This window comes from Hemiscyllium ocellatum, chromosome 4, assembly GCF_020745735.1.
Source record: "Hemiscyllium ocellatum isolate sHemOce1 chromosome 4, sHemOce1.pat.X.cur, whole genome shotgun sequence".
NCBI lineage: Eukaryota > Metazoa > Chordata > Chondrichthyes > Orectolobiformes > Hemiscylliidae > Hemiscyllium > Hemiscyllium ocellatum.
Genome location: NC_083404.1, coordinates 55,603,662 through 55,618,884, shown reverse-complemented (window position 1 = coordinate 55,618,884; position 15,223 = coordinate 55,603,662). Strand labels below are relative to the sequence as shown.

Genomic DNA, 15,223 nt, shown 5'->3' with positions numbered 1-15,223 from the left:
ATTAATTAATCAATTTGTTTATTTTTCAAATTCAGTTGCCTCTGTATTTAATGTAGTAAAGTCAATAGAAAAATTTAATTGAGAGTCTAATTGACATCCTAATGTGAATTTCAACAGCTTCCACATTTTCCCTCCCCCAACATTATCTCAGTCCCAAGCCTCCAACTCGGCACCACCCTCCGGACCTGTCTGTCACTCCCTCCTCTGACCTATTACCTTCTCCCTCACCTTTTGCTTTCTCAGCTACCCCTCCCACCCAAACCTCACCCCCTCCCATTTATCTCTCAGCCTTGGCCCACAAGCCTCATTTCTGATGTAGGGCTTATGCCTGAAACGTCGATTCTCCTGCTCCTTGGATGCTGCCTGACCTGCTGTACTTTTCCAACAACACACTCTCGACTCTGATCTCCAGCATCTGCAGTCCTCAGTTTCTCCCGTCCTAATTTGGTTATCAACATAATTCTTTGCATACTTAAGGTCATCTATAAATGTCGTCAAATTGCAGAATCACATTGAATGTTGGATTAGTGGGCGGCACGGTGGCACAGTGGTTAGCACTGCTGCCTCACAGCGCCTGAGACCCGGGTTCAATTCCCGACTCAGGCGACTGACTGTGTGGAGTTTGCACGTTCTCCCCGTGTCTGCGTGGGTTTCCTCCGGGTGCTCCGGTTTCCTCCCACAGTCACAAAGATGTGCAGGTCAGGTGAATTGGCCATGCTAAATTGCCCGTAGTAAGGGGTAAATGTAGGGGTATGGGTGGGTTGCGCTTCAGCGGGTCGGTGTGGACTTGTTGGGCCGAAGGGCCTGTTTCCATACTGTAAGTAATCTAATCTAATTCTGTGTTGCATTTTTGGCAAGTGAGGGCTAGTTGGCGTGCTTGTTATGTACAGCTAAAGGAATTAGCTTTTGATATGATTTGCCAGTCTTGGGAAACAATGGTTTATTTACCGGACAACACACAGCACTGAAATTTATATATTACATTATTCATTTGCATGATAAGCCCAATGTCTTTAGTTTATAGGAGCGTCCTGTTAACGGTGAGCACTATTCATTTTGCTTGTACGTAACAGCAGCATGAAACGGCTTTGCCAGTTGCTCAAATTTTTGAGATAACTTATCCTCCCAGGTTAATCTAAGGTAGATTGGGCACTTTTTAATGAAAAAAATGATTGCCTTTGGGGGCCTTTCATGAGTTTGTATAATATATAACAAGAAATGGCCTGATCACGGTAGCCATTATCATGCAGAAGGGCTTTGATACGGCCTACTTCAGCATCAAGCTTACACATGAGTAAGTGGCTTGGTTCCAATTAATGAGGTTGCTGAAGAAATCAACCTTCTAGAGCATGGAACTATAGGAATTGCAACCAAAAGAGAAAATGCTGGAAAATCTCAGCAGGTCTGGCAGCACCTGTAAGGAGAGAAAAGAGCTGACGTTTCGAGTCTAACTGACCTGTTGTCAAAGCTACCTTTGCTTCTGAAACCTTCTCTCAGCCTAGTATAAATACCTCCCTATTTCTCCCTTTTTTTAGCTCTGACAAAAGGTCAGTTAGATCGAAACGTCAGCTCATGTCTCTCCTTACAGATGCTCCCAGACCTGCTGAGATTTTCCAGCATTTTCTCTTTTGTTTTCAGATTCCAGCATCAGCAGTAATTTGCTTTTATCGAGTTTTTTTTATTGGAATTGCAATGTGTTTTCAGCTTTTTATAGCGCTGTAAAGAATCTGTTATGATCATAGCTTTTCGAAAGAAAGCAAGATGTGTTATTAAATTTCTCTCTCTAATTAAACAATCTCAAAGAATAAATTTTGACTTGTCAAATTATAAAAATAAAATTATGTTATATCGATCTAATTGAATATAAGTGTTGCACAATAACTACAACTTATATCTATATAGCTCCATTGGTGCTCCTAAGCTGCTGCAAGGGGATGTTACCATTATTGGACATTGAGCTACATAAGCCAAGATTAGGATATATGGCCTAAGCATGCTCAAGGATAGGGGGTTAAAGGCGGAAAGAAGAATTGGAGATTGTAAAGGGAATTCTACAGCTTATGGCCTATGCAGCTGAATGCTCGATCATTAATAACGGAGTAACTAAAATACAGGAAGCTGAGGAGGCCAAACTTTGATTGCACAGATATATAGTCATAGAGATGTACAGCATGGAAACAGACCCTTCAGTCCAACCCGTCCATGCTGACCAGATATCCCAACCCAATCTAGTCCCACCTGCCAGCACCCGGCCCATATCCCTCCAAACCCTTCCTTTTCATATACCCATCCAAATGCCTCTTAAATGTTGCAATTGTACCAGCCTCCACCACATGCTCTGGCAGGTCATTCCATACACGTACCACCCTCTGCGTGAAAAAGTTACCCCTTAGGTCTCTTTTATATCTTTCCCCTCTCATCCTAAACCTATGCCCTCTAGTTCTGGACTCCCCAACCCCAGGGAAAAGACTTTGCCTATTTAATCGTATCCATGCCCCTCATAATTTTGTAAACCTCTATAAGGTCACCCCTCAGCCTCGAAGCTCCAGGGAAAACAGCCCCAGCCTGTTCAGCCTCTCCCTGTAGCTCAGATCCTCCAACCCTGGCAACATCCTTGTACATCTTTTCTGAACCCTTTCAAGTTTCACAACACCTTTCTGATAGGAAGGACACCAGAATTGCACGCAATATTCCAACAGTGGCCTAACCAATATCCTGTACAGCCGCAACATGACCTCCCAACTCCTGTACTCAGTACTTTGACCAATAAAGGAAAGCATACCAAACGCCTTCTTCACTATCCTATCTACCTGCGACTCCACTTTCAAGGAGCTATGAACCTGCACTCCAAGGTCTCTTTGTTCAGTAACACTCCCTAGGACCTTACCATTAAGTGTATACGTCTTGCTAAGATTTGCTTTCCCAAAATGCAGCACCTCGCATTTATCTGAATTAAACTCCATTTGCCACTTCTCAGCCCATTGGCCCATCTGGTCCAGATCCTGTTGTAATCTGAGGTAACCCTCTTCGCTGTCCACTACACCTCCAAATTTGGTGACATCTGCAAACTTACTAACTGTACTTATTATGCTCGCATCCAAATCATTTATGTAAATGACAAAAAGTAGAGGATCCAGACCAATCCTTGTGGCACTCCACTGGTCACAGGCCTCCAGTCTGAAAAACAACCCTCCACCACCAACCTCTGTCTTCTACCTTTGAGCCAGTTCTGTATCCAAGTGGCTAGTTCTCCCTGTATTCCATGAGATCTAACCTTGCTCCTGTCCCTCAGGATTCCCTCCAACAACTTGCCCACCACTGAGGTCAGGCTCACTGGTCTATAGTTCCCTGGATTGTCCTTACCACCCTTCTTAAACAGTGGCACCACGTTGGCCAACCTCCAGTCTTCTGGCACCTCACCTGTGACTATCGATGATACAAATATCTCAGCAAGAGGCCCAGCAATCACTTCTCTTGCTTCCCACAGAGTTCTCGGGTACACCTGATCAGGTCCTGGGCATTCATCCACCTTTAACTGTTTCAAGACATCCAGCACTTCCTCCTCTGTAATCTGGACATTTTGCAAGATGTCACCATCTATTTCCCTACAGTCTATATCTTCCATATCCCTTTCCACAGTAAATACTGATGCAAAATATTCATTTAATATCTCCCTCATTTTCTGTGGCTCCACACAAAAGCCACCTTGCTGATCTTTGAGGGGCCCTTTTCTCTCCCTCGTTACCCTTTTGTCCTTAATATATTTGTAAAAACCCTTTGGATTTTCCTTAATTCTATTTGCCAAAGCTATCTCATGTCCTCGTTTTGCCCTCCTGATTTCCCTCTCAAGTATATTCCTACTTTCTTTATACTCTTCTAAGGATTCACTCGATCTATCCTGTCTGTACCTGACATCTGCTTCCTTCTTTTTCTTAACCAATCCCTCAATTTCTTTAGTCATCCAGCATTCCCTATACCTACCAGCCTTCCTTTTCACCCTGACAGGAATATACTTTCTCTGGATTCTTGCTATCTCATTTCTGAAGGCTTCCCATTTTCCAGCCGTCCCTTTACCTGCAAACATCTGCCTCCAATCATCTTTTGAAAGTTCTTGCCTAATACTGTCAAAATTGGCCTTTGTCCAATTTAGAACTTCAACTTTTAGATCTGGTCTATCCTTTTCCATCTCTATTTTAAAACGAATAGAATTATGGTCGTTGGCCCCAAAGTGCTCCCCCACAACACCTCAGTCACCTGCCCTGCCTTATTTCCCAAGAGTAGGTCAAGTTTTGCACCTTCTCTAGTAGGTACATCCACATACTGAATCAGAAAATTGTCTTGTACACACTTAAGAAATTCCTCTCCATCTAAACCTTTAACACTATGGCAGTCCCAGTCAATGTTTGGAAAGTTATAATCCCCTACCATAACCACCCTTATTATTCTTACAGATAGCTGAGATCTCCTTACAAGTTTGTTTCTCAATTTCCCTCTGGCTATTGGGGGGGGTCTATAATACAATCCCAATAAGGTGATCATCCCTTTCTTATTCTCAATTCCACCCAAATAACTTCCCTGGATGTATTTCCGGGAATATCTTCCCTCAGCACAGCTGTAACACTATCCCTTATCAAAAATGCCACTCCCCCTCCTCTTTTGCCTCCCTTTCTATCCTTCCTGTGGCATTTGTATTCTGGAACATTCAGCTGCCAGCCCTGCCCATCCCTGAGTTATGTTTCCGTAATTGCTATGATATCCCAGTCCCATGTTCCTAACCATGCCCTGAGTTCATCTGCGTGCCCTGTTAGGCCCCTTGCATTGAAATAAATGCAGTTTAATTTATTAGTCCTACCTTGTCCCTGCCTCCCTTGACTGTTTGACTCACGTCTGTTCTCAGCTGTACCCGTCTCAGATTGATCTCCTTCCTCACTATCTCCCTGGGTCCCACCCCCCCACCTTACTAGTTTAAATCCTCCCAAGCAGTTCTAGCAAATTTCCCTGCCAGTATATTAGTCCCCTTGCAATCTGTCCTTCTTGTACAAGTCACTTCTACCCCAAAAGAGATTCCAATGATCCAAAAATGTGAATCCTTCTCCCATACACCAGCTCCTTAGCCATGCATTCATCTGCTCTGTCCTCCTATTCCTGCCCTCACTAGCTCGTAGCACTGGGAATAATCCAGATATTACTACCCTTGAGGACCTCCTTTTTAAATTTCTACCTAACTCTCTGTAATCTCCCTTCAGAGTCTCAACATTTTCCCTTCCAGTGTCGTTGGTTCCAATGGGGACAATGACATCCTGCTGGCCCTTTTCCCCCGTGAGAACATTCTGCACCTCTCTGAGACATCCTTGATCCTGGCACCAGAGAAACAACACACCATTCTGCTTTTTCTCTGCTGGCCACAGATGTTTAAGGGTTGTGATGGTGGAGAAGAACATGCAAATTATGAGCCGAAGTAAACTATTCAGCCTCTTGAGCTTGGTCTGCCGTTCGATAAGATCATGGCTGATCTGTTTGTGTTTCGAATTCCACATTTCCATCTGCCCCCATTTTAAATTGGTCCACCTTCACCATAAAAATATTTGATGACCCTACCTAACAAGAATCTATTTACCTTTGCCTTAAAAATGCTTAATGCCTTATGAGGCAGAGTGTCCCAAACTCTTTCAACCCATTGGGAGAAAACAGTTCTCATTTCCTCAGAGTGATCCTTAGCTTTAAAACAGTGCTGCCTTTCTCTGGACATGTCCACAAGATGAAATCTACCTTCCACATCCACCTTGTCAAGATATTCAGGATCTTACCCATTTCAATCAAGCATCACCTCAATCTCATAAACTCCAATGGAAACAAGGCCAGCCTGTCTATCCTACTCTTATTAGGTCACCCTCATTCCAGGGATCTGTATAGTAAACCTCCAAACTGTCTCCAATGAATTTACATATTTCCTTAAATAAGGATTATAAAACTGCATGATATTTGTGCTGTTGTCTCACCAATGCCTCAATGACTTGAATCATAATATCCTTATGTTGGTGTTCAATCAGTCTCATGACAAAGGATAGGATCCCATGAGTCACCTTGATTACCTGCTCCACCTGCATGCTAACTTTTTGACTCTTCCACCAGAACATCTGGATCTCTCTGCATCTTGGCATTCTGCAGTCATTCACTGTTTAATTAGTATTCTACTTTTTCATTCCTCCCCCCAGAGTGGACAGCTACACAGTTATCACACTTTGTAATCAATCTGCCATATCTTACCCACTGAATCAATTTGTACATATCAGTGTGTAACCTCCTTATGCAAAAACAGAAAATGCTGGACAAGTGCAGCATGTCTGGAAGTATCTGTAGAGAGAGAAAAACAAAGTTTCCATCTCAAATCCGATATGACTCTTCAAAACTGATTGTGACAAATTTCAGTTCTGAAGAAGTCATAACAGACTCAACCACTGCTTCTAATCTGTGTTAGGACGCAGCCACACAAAGGTTCTGCAATTGGTCTGCCAACACCGATCATGCATTGACTTCTGGTTCCAGAAGTTATTGTTTCGCACAAACCTCGATGGAAAAGAAATTAGAGGGAATGCTACTCAAAGTTTCTGTCATTACTGATGCTGTCAGACCTACTGAATTTCTCCAGATTTTTCTATGTTTATTTCAGATTTCCAGTATCCGTGGTACTTTGCTTTTGCATAACCTCCTTATTTCTTTCTTATAAGCATTATTTCCTATCTGTTTTTGTCTTGTCTGCAAGCTTGGCTATTAACCCTTCGCTATCCTCATCAATGTAATCGATGTAAATTGTAAAATGTTGAGACCTCTGCTGGATGCACTTTGCCACGTCTTGCCATTCAGGCAAAGGCCGATGTGTACGTTCTGCTTTCTGCTAATCTACCAGTTTTCTTCCCATGCAAATATGTTATATTCGATACCATGAGTGTTTTATTTTCTGCAGTAACTGATATGGTGTTCTATCCACAAAGTCCTAGAAATCCAAGTACAATATTTCACAGGCTGCATTTTATCCACATCACTCGTTACTCGTAGTAAATTTAGGGAGGGAAGTGTTTAGGAATGTAGGTTTTTAAATCCAGGTGTTACTTGTTAGAAAGCTGATGTTGACCAGCAAATATGGTGCAAGATGAATGGGACTTAGTGCAAGTAAGGACATAGGCAACCAGATGTGCATTGGAGTAATGAAGTCTTAAGTTAATAAAAACATGAATGAGATTTCAGCAAGAGCCTAGCTGGAATGAGATACTACTCAGTGGTGGCATGGGTATATGGTTGGAACTCATCTGAGTGTTATATGTCAGTTCAAGGTTTCACACATTCTTCAGACAGTTGCTGGGGAAGAAATGGAGTTGTAGCTGGTGAGCAGAGTTTGGGCAGGGAATAGAAGATGATGGAAATTTCTGATTATCCAGCAGTTGGTGACGGATATAGACTTTGATAATTTAGTAATAGCAAGGAATCAAAGGGTGATGGTGAGGTAGAGCTGGGTATTGTCGTATGTATTTAGCAATTAATGCAGATGTCACTAACATTAGATGAGATATAGGGTCCCTAGGTTAACTCTTTGGGAACACTACGGCTAACTGTATGGAAGAGAAATCATTGCAAATTGTAGCCTGGCTATATTGGACAGGAATGGAGCCAGGCAAATGCGATACTGCCCACCTGATGTGTTGAACTGTATCAAAAGCTGCAAGCAGGTTAGAAAGAATATGAGGGACAGTTTACCTTTGTCACAGTCACATAGGCTATGTGTATCATTTGCAATTAATGAGAACCACTTGAGTACTGTAGTGGAGGAAAAAACCTGTTTGGAGGTACATGTAAATCCCAGGAAAAATGAGCTTGGATTTAGTGGCGAGGAAAGGTAATTGAGACAATATGTTTGTAAAAATGCTGACTTGATTTTTGTTTTTGTTTTGAGGAGAGGGGCAATAGTGGGTTTAAAGAGGGGAAACCCTCATTTCAAGCATGTACCTCCTGCCATGTGTCTTATGTGACTGAACAGATTGATTTTTAACCTGTAAACCCAGGGAGCATCAGGCATCTCGTGAAGTAGTGAGGTCCAATGGTGCAGAATTTGCTTCCTTTGTGCTACCATTCTGCCTGACGTTAACATTTTTGGACTCAAATCATGATGCAACAAGTTGTTCCTACTTGTGAACAAGCTTCTCCCAGTCATTAATGTCAACGCTGCGATGTTGTAAGGAGAGTTTCTGAGTGTTTTTATCACAATCTTTGTGTTCCCATGGAATGCTGATCTTTCAAGAGTTGAGGTAACAGGACCTGGAATGGGAGATGCTTTTCACTCATCTTGATATAGTTCATCGTGGTCAATTTTTCAGGAGCTCAACATAATATAAAGTGTGGTGGTAACAGCTGCTATGTTAATTAGGATTTTTGTTAACTTAGAGGTCTTTATTACCAAATGCTTGCTGTCATAGTTTGTAGAACGTTGACCTTGCACATCGGATCCAGTATTGGGTGTTCTTGTGAATGGTGGCCATTTGGAAGAGGTGGCTGCCAAGGTGTGAGATTGGGCTAATATATTCCAGGAATTGATGGAGATCATATAAAGGTGGTGGATATATTTGAATGACCGTGTCTTGATTGATACGTAAATTTTGCATGGAAGGTCAGATTGAGTCTTTTGTGTAGGAAAAAGTGAGGACTGCAGATGCTGGCAATCAGAGTCGAGAGTGTGACGCTTGAAAAGCATAGCAGGTCAGGCAGCATCTGAGGAGCAGGTGTTTCGGGCATAAGCCCTCCAGCACCACACTCTCGACCCTGGGTCTCTTGTTTACAAAATTAAAGAAATCAAGAGTAGCTTGCATATCTGGGGCAGAGTTAGCAATGACACTGCCGTCATCTACGTACTGCAGATCATGTATGTCTGTGGTAGTTAGTTTAGTTTTGGCACAGGGCCAACTGAGATTAAAGGGTTTTCCATCTAGGTGGTTTTTAATACTCTCACCAGAGGGCAGTTGATCTTTAAATGAATAACCAACATCAGGTAGATTGCAAATAATACAGAGCTTTGGATAAATTGATAAATCTCTGTGAAGAATTCCTGCTGGAGTTATGATGCTTTCCAGTCTATACACCAGTGCCCTCAGTAGAATCCATAGATGGGAGACCATTGATGGGCGAGCTGCAACAAGTAATCAAATGCTTGAAATACAATAAAATGTATGGACCTGCTAGTATTCCAGCTGAAGTCTTGAAAGCTGATCGGTTTTAGCTCGCATCAAGATTCCATGCACTTATATATTGATTGGGAAGAAAGAAATCTCCCATCCCCCACCTTTAGAAATATGAAAACTTCAAGCAGCTGTTACTCTGTTGTCCACATCAGGAAAATTCCTGACACACATCCTCTAGAATCGCCCACTCCAGATGGCTGACAAAATCCTTGTTAGAGACAGTATGCCCTTAGATCTTTATTAGTACAGCAGATATGGTTTTGGTGATTCTTCACATTATAAATATTGGGAAATCCTTGTAACCAAGCTGCACAGTGACAATAAAGTAAGACATTGTTCTTTATCTGCAACAAAACTTAACATGATTTTCAATTGTAAGTTATACCAATTTGGATTTGAAACTCAATACATAAATTTAGTATACATACATCCTATTATAATGGGACAAAATACTAAATAGCAAATGTGTCAATCAAAGAATGAAATCTTAACTTGAGTACTTTAATTAGTTTAAAAATTGCTACTATAATTCAACTGTCGACATTTGTTCATTATATTAACTTCTGCTCCTTTAGAATGTCATTTGTTATGTATGTAATTTAAGTAATCCTTGTATTCACAGAAAATAACCCAAACTTTCTTCATAATAGAAGCAGCTTTGCATGGCTTGTTGGGAGCACTGACGAGCACGCCATATAGTCCCACACAACACCTTGAGCGAGAGCAGGCTCTTGCCAAGCAGTTTGCTGAGATCCTTCATTTCACTCTACGATTTGATGAACTTAAGGTAAGCAGAAGTGTTTTTGCAGTGGTGGGCTGGCATCACATGCTGAAGTAATAGCAAACCATGAAGTGTGAGGGTGTATGTTTAATTTCTATTTACAGTTCTCATGTTTATATAATTCTCAGTAACTATACAGAAGCTGCAGTGTCTCCATTCAGAGCAGATGGAGAAAGCAGCAAGTTTCCATCACCTCTAAGCAATCACTCAAAGTAAGTGGAAACACTTGGCTCTTGTTGACAGATATTTGAAACACCCGGCTCTGAGTCAAAACCTCTGCATTTGAGTCCCACCTCAGGTTTGGTGACAAAGGAAGTGTGTTCATGACACAACCAAGCAGAAATGAGTGTTACCTGCAAAACCTTCCAACACAGTCCAATGGCCCACAAGATTGTGGGAAATGCCTTGTCAGTCATGTGATAGACAGAACATTGAAGTCTCCACCGTCAGTATCCATAGCTCCAGACTTCATTATGCAAGCAAGAGGGTGTGTTGCCATGGAAACATCAATTCCCCAACTGCTGTGTAGGACACCACCAACAAAATCTAAAATGCATTTGGTGAAGGAAAGCAAAGTACATGCCCTTAATTGAAGAGTGAAACTCCTCAACTTCATAGCATCATAAATTAGCATTAAATTTTGACGTCTGCTTTGACTCTGCTTCATCAGTCTAAAAATTAGTTTGCTTACTATATGAAAGCTAATTATTTCCTACTAAAGGATCAGAAATAATCTTATTGTATTTTCTTTGAATAATCCAAATTTATGCAACCCAACTTTTGTTGATACTATTTTGAAATGTTTTCTGGTGGGTTGCAGAAGTCTATTCAGCTGAGTACACTCAGGGTCAACTACTGTGTTCTATTTGCAATTGTATGGAGCAGCAAGGTCCAGTGCAAACCAGAAAGTGTTGAATTCAACTTTTTCTTTTGTCATCCTCTCTGTTTCCATGTATATATCATTCCATCAAAGCTGGAGGAGCATAACCACATGAAGGGAGGGTCAAAAAGCAAGAGGTGTTTTGAGTGTTACTCAGTTCATGCAATTTCATAGGACAATTGAGTTTAAAATGCATTTATCTTTCGTAATTTCTCAGTATTTTATGAAGCATTAGTGATGTCAACCAAGATTTTCTAATTTTTTTTGAAAATGTAAACAATACTGCAGCTCCTGTGAGTCCGAGATTTAAAACCGAATTGCTGGGAACACTCACCAGATCTTGATATCTGTGAAGACAGAATTAGTATTAATATTTCAAGTTGATAACCTTGCATCAGAACTTTGACCATTCATTACTTAAGCTTAATGGAAGTGGTCACATTTCATTGGAGATATTCAGTGTAGTCTCTTATGTTACATCTGAACCTTATTTGATTAGAAAATTATTTAGCTCAATGTGTTTGTTCTCCAGATGACAAATCCTGCTATACAGAATGACTTCAGCTATTATAGGAGAACTTTAAGTCGTATGAGGATTAATAATGTCCCAGTAAGTCAGTTTTTTTGTTTCTTTTGAAGATCTGCTTTTCATAATTGTTTAAAATATTTAATTTTGAATACTACAGTTATGTATGGTTTTTATATATATTATATATATAATTGAACTCTGCTTTTTACTATCAAGTTATAATTTACTGTACAGCATCATTAGCGTGTCAGCAAGGCTAGGTGTTATTTTATGGCATAAGTATGCATTCTTTGATAGTCCTGAAAATCATGACATTATTTTCACTGATATACAATTAAAATTAGTTGATATACAATTAAATTAGTCACTTTGTTTAAAAATCAGATTGCAACTTGTGTTTTAAAAGTCATGCTAACATGGCAACTTGAAATACATCTCCACTGATAAATGTTCTTCAAGGAGTTTAGCTCCTACAATCTATAATTCTCTTAAATCTCTTATTCTCGGTCTTTTCAGGATGCTATTTGAAGACTATGTTTTTGAGCAATCTTTTTGTCATATGTTCTAATATCTCTGTACATTGTTCATGATATTTTTTGTTAATTTTTCTAAGACTTGTTAAGCACTTCAAAGGCATATACAAATTCAACCAAAATGGAAAAGCATTTTAAGTTCTTTTAATTCTTTCATGGAATGTGGGCATCCCTGGCAAGGTTAGCATTTATTATTTACGCCTAACTGCCCTTGAATTGACTGACTTGCTCCATGACTTCAGACGGCAGTTAAGAGTCAATCTCATTACTGAAAGCCTGGAGTCAGGTATAGTTGGCATGATGGCTCAGTGTTTAGCACTGCTGCTTCACAGTGCAAGGGTCCTGGGTTCACTTTCAGCATTGAGTGACTGTCTGTATGGAGTTTGCACATTCTCCCTTTGTCAGTCTGGGTTTCCTCCCATAGACCGAAGATGTGTAGATTAGGTGGATTGGCTAGGCTAAATTAGGTGTATGGGGGTTGATGGGGTGGGCCTGAGTGTGATGACTTTTGGTGGGTCAGTGCAGACTTAATGGGTTGAATAGCCTTAGTTGTGAACCATATTGGGTTTTATGATGATTGGTGCTAGTTTCATAGTAATTAGATTAGATTAGAATATTTACAGTGTGGAAATAGGCCCTTTGGCCCAACAAGTCCACACCGACCCGCTGAAGCACAACCATTCCCCTATATTTACCCCTTCAATTTAGCATGGCCAATTCACCTAACCTGCACATTTTTGGACTGTGGGAGGAAACCGGAGCTCTCAGAGGAAACTCACGCATACACGGGGAGAATGTGCAAACTCCACACAGTCAGTCGCCTGAGGAGGGAATTGAACCTGGGTCTCTGGCGCTGTGAGGCAGCAGTGCTAACCACTGTGCCACCGTGCCGCCCACAAATCTAATCTAATGAAACTATTTCAAGACTAGATTTCCAGTTTTATGAATTGAGTTTAAGTGTCACCAGCAGCTGTTTGGGAAGTTGATCCAGTGTCCATACAGCCACTAGTCTGGACCTCTGAGTTGTTAGTTCAGTGATATTATCTATGCAGCACCATCTCCCATGTTACATATTTTTGAAATCTAGTTGGAAATGCTATTACGCATCTGGATAAAGATGGACTTTTTCAAGAGAAGATAGTCAATGTGCCTGTAGAATTACCACAGCTTTGTGGGTAGCATGTTGTCTTGTTCAGAGGAAGGAAGAGCCAGGGTTGCAACTGTCATATGTTATAGCAGAGGTGTATGTGTTGTTGGGTTGCAGCTTCTGACTACTTAGAAAACACAGCTATAGAAACTACATTTAGGAAAAGTGTTTTTTTATTTCGCATTTATGGTGAATGCTGTGATAACTCTGAATAGAATATAATGTCTCCATGTATGCTAACAAATGAAATGAAGTTTGGAAGCAAGCAGTGAAAAATCAGAATTGTGGTTATGATCAGTACAGTTCAAGTACCAATTTGCTCTAAATTATTTGTTAAACTTGACACACTGCTGTTTTTATCCCTCGCACAGGCACCAATCTATAACCCCATTCTTTTGTAAACATCTAGCTGGAACAATGTTGAAACATTTCAAATAAGTGATTACATATCAAAGTTTTGAATAAAAGAGCAGCTAACACTTGGAAAGAAAAATTCCATTTGCTTAATGGTTGACTGACAATGCTGCCTTATTTTCATTACATTGCCCTTGGTAACAATTTTAGAACACGTTTGATTTGGAAAATGGGTATATTTAATTTTTTTGATATAATCTTTTTGAATTGATTAGTCTTAGCATTTTTAAAGAGATGTGCCATTTAAAACCACATTTCAGAATTTATTTCTAAGTTGAATTATTCAAGTAACCCCAAAGAACATTGCCTTAAAGACTGACCTCATCAGTTTGGAGTCAGGTACAAAACATTGTATAAATTCTATAAATGGAGGTGGTTTGAAGAATAATAAATGTTGTAACTAGTTTTGTCATTATTGTTTTTTAGAACAAAACTTTGCAAGTAATAGTTTCATTGGTACTTTATCACAAAGCTCAGTCTACAGGGTAATGAGCTTAAAATTAATATTGCTAACATGTTGATATTTGATTCTTGTTCTTTTTAATTAGGCAGAAGGAGAAAATGAAGTAAATAATGAATTGGCCAATAGAATGTCCCTGTTTTATGCTGAAGCAACTCCAATGCTGAAAACCTTGAGTGATGCCACAACTAAGTTTGTTTCGGATGTAAGTATAACATACCCTGATTTGGTCATAGTCCAAGTCGAGATTAAAACTTTCAGTTCCATATTTAGTTCACTGGCTAAAAGACTGTAACTCATTAATGAATATGAGACTTATTTAATATAGTAAAGTATTGATTCAGATGACCTCTAATGCCACTCCTATCTTTATTTCTTTTGTAGAACAAGTCTCTACCCATAGAGAACACCACTGACTGCTTAAGCACTATGGCGAGTGTATGCAGAGTTATGCTGGAGACACCGTGAGTAGGGCAAAATGACTTAATGGCAGTGGTTTCAGTGGAGTAATGATTTGAAGATAATATGGATAAATTTTGCTGGAGTAGGGCAGCTGCGAGATGTTTCCCGCACCATTCCCCTCCAATGTGCTTTAAAAGTTTCAATCGTGATGATAAGATGAAAACACACGTGACATAATCAGAATTAAGGAGACATGACTGCAGGGTGAGCAAGGAATTGAACATTCCAGGATAGACCGAAAAGAAAAGGTGTGGAGTTCCAATCCTGATTGAAAGAGGAATTAATATAATAGTGAGAAAGGATATTAGCTCTGATATGGAATCTGTACGGAGAGAGCTGAGAAACACTAGAGAGGAGGATATAAAACAATAGCGGGGATGTATAAAAGCCCCAAATAATAGGGGCAATGTTGGGAATAAACAGGAAATTAGAGACACGTGCAGTAATGGAACGTCTGTAATCATGGGTGAATTTAATCTGCATATTGATTGTACAGATCAAATTAGTAACAGTGCCATAGAGGAGGACATCCTGGAATATATTCCGGACAGTCTCTGGATCAATACATGGCGGAGCCAACTAGAGAACAGGCCATCCTGGACTGGATATTGTGTAATGAGAAAGGAATAATTGGCAATCTAGTCATGCTGGACCTTTTGGAGCTGAGTGACTATAATATGATAGATTTGCTTATCAAAATAGAAAGTGACATAGTTGATTCTGAGCCAAGGATCCTGAATCTAAATCGAGGAAACTACAATGGTGTGAGGTATCCATGCATTACACATCA

The 15,223-nt window shown here is 40.3% G+C and overlaps 1 protein-coding gene across 7 annotated transcripts in view; it reads left to right on the top strand.

Annotated features, from left to right (window-relative positions):
- Nucleotides 1–15,223, top strand: part of LOC132813608 (CYFIP-related Rac1 interactor B) — a 188,509-nt gene that overhangs the window by 166,530 nt on the left and 6,756 nt on the right. For all 7 annotated transcript variants that reach the window (XM_060823227.1, XM_060823219.1, XM_060823214.1 and 4 more), the window contains exons 7-10: nt 9,878–10,014; nt 11,421–11,498; nt 14,060–14,176; nt 14,356–14,435. In XM_060823227.1, the coding sequence (XP_060679210.1) occupies nt 9,878–10,014; nt 11,421–11,498; nt 14,060–14,176; nt 14,356–14,435 (412 nt within the window). The remainder of the gene's footprint in view (nt 1–9,877; nt 10,015–11,420; nt 11,499–14,059; nt 14,177–14,355; nt 14,436–15,223) is intronic.